This window comes from Jaculus jaculus, chromosome 8, assembly GCF_020740685.1.
Source record: "Jaculus jaculus isolate mJacJac1 chromosome 8, mJacJac1.mat.Y.cur, whole genome shotgun sequence".
Classification (NCBI taxonomy): Eukaryota; Metazoa; Chordata; class Mammalia; order Rodentia; family Dipodidae; genus Jaculus; species Jaculus jaculus.
Genome location: NC_059109.1, coordinates 8,022,055 through 8,028,054, shown reverse-complemented (window position 1 = coordinate 8,028,054; position 6,000 = coordinate 8,022,055). Strand labels below are relative to the sequence as shown.

General features: G+C 45.5%; 1 protein-coding gene across 3 annotated transcripts in view; it reads left to right on the top strand.

The window, feature by feature from the left end:
* Positions 1–243: 243 nt before the first annotated feature.
* Kif6 (kinesin family member 6) overlaps positions 244–6,000 on the top strand; it is a 391,803-nt gene continuing 386,046 nt past the window's right edge. For all 3 annotated transcript variants that reach the window (XM_045157624.1, XM_045157625.1, XR_006638595.1), the window contains exon 1: positions 244–337. In XM_045157624.1, coding sequence (XP_045013559.1) covers positions 272–337 — 66 coding nt within the window. In that variant the 5' untranslated portion in view covers positions 244–271. The remainder of the gene's footprint in view (positions 338–6,000) is intronic.

The window sequence follows — 6,000 nt, the reverse complement described above, 5'->3', positions numbered from 1 at the left end:
GCAAACCAACCAGGAAGGGAGCGAGATCAGTTACCCAAGAGCATCTCTCCCATACGCATGCGCGCAGGGCTCCCCCCCCCGCCGGGCCCCGCCTCTCCTCGCCGCGGCCAATTAGAAAAAGGAGGCGGGGTCTAGGCCGCCGCGGTGCTCCCTGGGTAGCGTCCCTAGCTACTGTTGCTAAGGTTGTAGCGGGCGGCAGGGCTGAGAGGTGAAAGGTCAGCGCGGAGCCCCCCCCCCCCTCCCGCCCACACCACCATCACTCCGGGAGGCGATGGTGAAGCAGACGATTCGGATTTTCGCGCGGATCAAGCCGTCCGTCCGGAAGCACCAACAAGGGGTACGGAAGAGAGGGTGCGGGGGCGCGCGGGGCGAGGCGGGGCCGGGCCGGGCCGGGCCGGTGAGGCTCTCCCGCCCAGCTGGCTCCTGGAGGCCACGTCCTCGCGGGCACACTCGTTGCACACACGCTGCGCCCCGGCCACCACGCCCAGGCCCTAACTGCACTTTTTCTGGGAGACTGTGGTCACCACAGCGCCGCCCACGCAGGTCCATGCACACGCACCTTTCCTCTCTCGGGGCTAAGCGTGCAAGCGAAAGAATGCAAGCCCAGCGCTAGGGAGGCAGAGAGGTAGGAGGATCACCGTGAGTTCGAGACCAGCCTGGGGCTACGGAGTGAGTTCCAGGTCAACCTGGGTTAGAGCAAAACCCTAACCTCAAACCGACAAAATAGAAGGAAAGAGAGAAAGAGAGGGAAGGAGGAGGAGGAGGAGGAGAAAGGAAGGGAAAGAAGGAAGAAAAGAAAGAAAGAGGGAGGGAGGAGGGAAGGAAGGAAGGAGGGAGGGAAGAAAAAAGGAAAAGAGAGATGCACTTTTATGTTTTTATGGGCTGGGATAAGGCTCACTTGGTAGGGTGCTTGCCTACCATGCAGGAATCTCAGAATTCAGTCCCCAGCATAAAGTAAACCAGACATCCATGGCCTATAATCCCAATAATCAGGGTGGAGTCAGAAGGAGGGAAGTTCAAACTCATCCCTAGCTACATAGGGAATAGGAGGCCAGCCTGGGCTACATGAGACCCTGTCACAGAAACACAGTGTTTGTACATGTCTTAAATGATACAGTTGTAGACAGACTCAGATATACGGTGCATACACATATTCGGTACTTTGCATGCAGTCGCCCACAGGAATATTTTTCACCTGAGTGCATTGCCGTTCTATACTCACCTACATACAGATGTTTGAAAGTGCAGGGGGGAAGTATGTTGGAGGTAACATTGGCTCCCAGATACTTAAGTATGTTGATTTTGCACAGACTTGGCCCAGGTCAGAAGTGGACATCCTTAACAAGCACTTGTATGTGTGCGCTCTCAGGTGGACACAAAGAATACACAGATTCCTTTACTCAGAACCAATCATAAGTCTTGACCAGGTCCTTCCTGTGGTGAGCAGAGGCTTGTCCAGCATGGTAAAGGCATCCTTCTACCTCCGAGCAGAGGAGCTTCACTATTAAATGTTCCAAGCATACCCCCTGCCCTGCCTACCAGGTGGGCACAGACATTGTCCTCGTGTCTTGAGGCAGTACCACCTGGCAGACGCTTCTCAGCAGAACCCAGCACGGATTCTGCCATTTGTCATATATTAACAGAGGAGCAGCACTTAGTGTGCCCCACCCTGTCCTTTAGAAACCCCACCTTTAGCATCATTCTTCTTGCCCAGAAACACTGCAGAGCTGTTTCTCTGTGTGGAAATGATGTTTTAGCATGAAACATACAGTAACTCAAAGTCTCAGGTTAAATGATGTGGTCAGGACACCCAACAGGTGGGCAGCACAACTGTGACTTTTAAAATTTTTATTTATTTGACAGCAACAGACAGAGAAAGAGGTAGATAGAATGAGAGAGAATGGGCGCGCCAGGGCCTCCAGCCACTACAAACGAACTCCAGACGTGTGCGGGCCCCTTGTGCATCCGGCTAACGTGGATCCTGGGGAATTGAGCCTTGAACCGGGGTCCTTAGGCTTCACAGGCAAGTGCTTAACTGCTAAGCCATCTCTCCAGCCCTGTGATTTTTTTAAATGTTGTCTTTCTTTTTAAAAATTTTATTGATTTATTTTATTCATTTGAGAAAGAGAGTAATGGGTGCAGCAGGACCTTCAGCTTCTGTAAACGAACTCCAGACACATGTACCACCTTGTGTGCATCTGGCTTAGGTAGATCCTGGGGAATTGAACATAGGTCCTTTGGCTTCACAGGCAAATGTCTTAACCGTTAAGCCATCTGTCTAGCCCTATATTTTCTTTATTTATTTGAGAGAGAGGAGAGAGAGAAAGAGACATATATATATGTGTGTGTATACATACATACATGTACATATATATATATGAGGCTCTCCCTATATGTATATATGTATATATATGTACATGTATGTATGTATACACACACATATATATACACATCCATCTATATATCTATATCTATATCTATATCTATATCTATATCTATATCTATATCTATATCTATATCTATATCTATATCTATCTATATCTATATCTATAGAGAGATAAAGAAAGAGGGAGGGTATGCCAGGGCCTCCAGCCACTGAAAATGAACTCCAGATGCATGTGCCACCTTGTGCATCTGGCTTTACATGGGTACTGGGAAATCAAACCTGGGTCTTTTGGCTTTGCAGGTAAGTGCCTTAACTGCTAAGTCGTCTCTCCACCCCAGAACCGTGATTTTATTTGGTTTTTGGAGGTAGGGTCTCACTCTAGCTCAGGCTGACCTGGCATTCACTATGTAGTCTCAGGGTGGCCTCGAACTCACAGCGATCTTCCTAACGCTGCCTCCCAAGTGCTGTGATTAAAGGCATGCGCCACCATGCCCAGCTATACTATTTTAGTTAAGGATTGTTTTACTCCATTCCTGCTTTATGTGGAAAAAAAAAAATGTTAGAGAAAGGAGTATTTTTTCCTTCCAAAGTAAAAATTTAGGTGGCATTTTGGGCCATATTTGTTTGTTTGTTTATTTATGTAAGAGAGAGAGCAAGCATAAATCCCTGACTCTTGCTACTGCATGAGAACCCCACACCCACGTGCCCACCACTTTGTGCATCTGGCTCTATATGGGTACTCTGGGGAACTGAACCTGGTCCATCAGGCTTTGCAAGCAAGTGCCTTTAACCACTGAGCAATTTCCTTAGCCTCTTGGATCATATTTGTGAGTGCCTAGAAGAGGTGTGTTATTAATAACACTTTATCTCCATTCCTTATCAGTGTTCTGTGTGGATGCACAACATCATGGCATCAGTAATCAACTGTCTGTCTCTTGTCACTCATGTGTCCATTGTCTCATGGACTACATTGAGGAGAAGTAAGAAAAAACTCATGAGAAAATCCTGGAGTTAGGGCCATATGTAGCTCAACGGTTAAAAGCACTTGCTGGGCTGCAGAGAGGGTTTAGTGGCTAAGGCGCATGCCTGCGAAGCCTAAGGACCCAGGTTTGATTCTCCAGGACCCACGTAAGCCAGATTCACAAGGTGGCGCATGCGTCTGGAGTTCATTTGTAGGGGCTGAGGGCCCTGGCATGGCCATTCTCTTTCTCTATACATATCTGCCTTTCTTTCTCTCTCTCTTTCTCTCAAATAAATAATAAGAAAGTATAGGGCTAGAGATGGCTTAGCAGCTAAGGTGCTTGCCTACAAAGCCTATGGACCCAGGTTTGATTCCCCAGTATCCATGCAAGCCAGATGCACAAGGTGGCGTGTGCATTTGGAGTTCATTGCAGTGGCTAGAGGCTCTAGTGTGCCTGTTCTCTCACTGTCTCTCTCAAATAATAAATAAATAAATAAATAAATAAATAAATAAATAAAGAGATAAAACTAGATATAAAAAAGGAATAAAGCCATACCAAAAGAACCCTGGGTGTCTCCATTTTACCTTCTCTTATAGTCACCAACACAAGGATTTTTGAAAATGTATGTGAAAATGTATATTGTATGCTGACACTGACCCCCAGATTCTCAGCTCAGCATGTGGAATTTGCAGACTCGATAGTCAGAAACAGCAGCTCTGCTCCAGTGAAATATGGAGGTTGGCACGGAGAGCTGACGCGGGTCTTGAATTTTCTGTTAAGGTTTTGCTTCTGCAAATGCAGCGAGTAGCTCTTTTGATTAGTCCTTTCTCACATGTCCTTGTGAGTCTGTGGGGTGAATTGTTTCATCCCCAAGAAATACCTTTAGGTGTCAAGACTGCATTTTCACAATGTCAGGTTCTCCCATTATACCCCATGCACAGAAAGTAGAGGACAGGAATGATAAAAATATGAGTGAGTGTGTGCGTCCCTGTTAGTATTCAGAAAGCCCACGTTTAGGGCTGGGGAGATGGCTCAGCAGTTAAGGCGCTTGCCTGCAAAGCTAAGGACCCAGTACTCGCATAGAGCCTGATGCACAAAATGGCACATGCTTCTGGAGTATGACTGCAGTGGCTTGAAGCTGTGGCGTGCCCATCCTCTCTATCTGCCCCCTCTTCTCTCTCTTATATTTTTATTATATATATATATATATATATATAGACATGTATGTGAAAACGTATAAATTATATGTATGTGAAAAATATATATATGAAAATTTTCTATAAATTTAGAAAGTTCAAGTTCAGAGCCATTCTTCTTGCCCTGAAACACAGGTTAAGATAAACAGTTGTTTATCTTAGTGGAAATGGTGTTTGTAATGAAACCAACAGTGACTCAAAGTCTTTATGAATCTAGTCCATAAAACATTATACATTAAAAGCTGGGCCTGGTGGTGCAGGCCTTTAATCCTAGCACTCGGGAGGCAGAGGTAGGAGGATCGCCGTGAGTTCAAGGCCACCCTGAGACTACGTAGTGAATACCAGGTCAGCCTGGGCTAGAGTGAGACCCTACCTTAAAAAAAAAAAAATGGAGATAGAAGACCAATGTATTAGCCTGACGTCACCCGGCTCTGTGGCGCTTCCTGGGTGCCTGGAAGGATGGCTGGTGCTGCTGGAGCAAGTTCCCTGTTCCCATCCCCATCACTACTCTGCTTACCATACACAGAGAAGTACAGATTACTAGGAGGTGTCACCCACTCGGGCTGGAGAGATGGCTCAGTGGTTAAGGTGCTTGCTTGCAAAGCCTAATGGCCTGGGTTTGGTTACCTAATACCCGTGTAAAGCCAGATGCGCAGGGCGGAACATGCATCTGGAGTGCGTTTGTAGTGGCTAGAGGCCCTGACCTATTTATACTCCCCCCCCCACCCGCTTGCAAATAAATAAATAAACAAAAATATTTAAAATTTAAAAAAGAAAGTGTCACCTCTCACTCCTGTGTGTTTCACGTCAAGCACAGTCACTTCTCTCACCTGTCTCACTATTAAACTAGCAATGCCCTACAAGATTGTGGTTTTAAGTGACTCTTGGGAAGAATCTAGCCAGAAATCCTTGAATTCAATGCCATTACTTTCTCCTTTCTGTCTTTTTTTTTTTTTTTTTTTACAAATAACTTTATTTTACAAAATGACTTTTTCACCTGATGTTTTCACATTTTAAGTGAGAGGTTTCAATAAAAAACCTGCTCAGGAAATTATTCATACTTTCTATAATTTTAGGAAGGCTTTTCCTTGCTTAGCAATATGACTTTCCCCCTCTAATCGAGTATCTAAATGGGTCTGAGACAGGAAGCATTGCCTGTAAGAAAGTATTTCATGTCCCGGTGAGGGACAAGAAGTCTTTTATGAAAAAGGAACAAAAAAAGCCCTAAATCTAACCACTAACTTTTTATGGTGCATTACAAAATACTTCCATTTCCATTACATCATTTGAATCCCCCCCAAGCCATCTTGTAAGGGAGGCAATTCTGTTTTCTTCATTTTTATGTATGAGGAGCTTCCATTCTGAAAGTGTTGGCTGATCACATAACTAGTAAGTTGAACTCCACATTTGGACACTAAATCTTAAGCTTTCTCTTCTCCCACGTGGTGTCTTTATA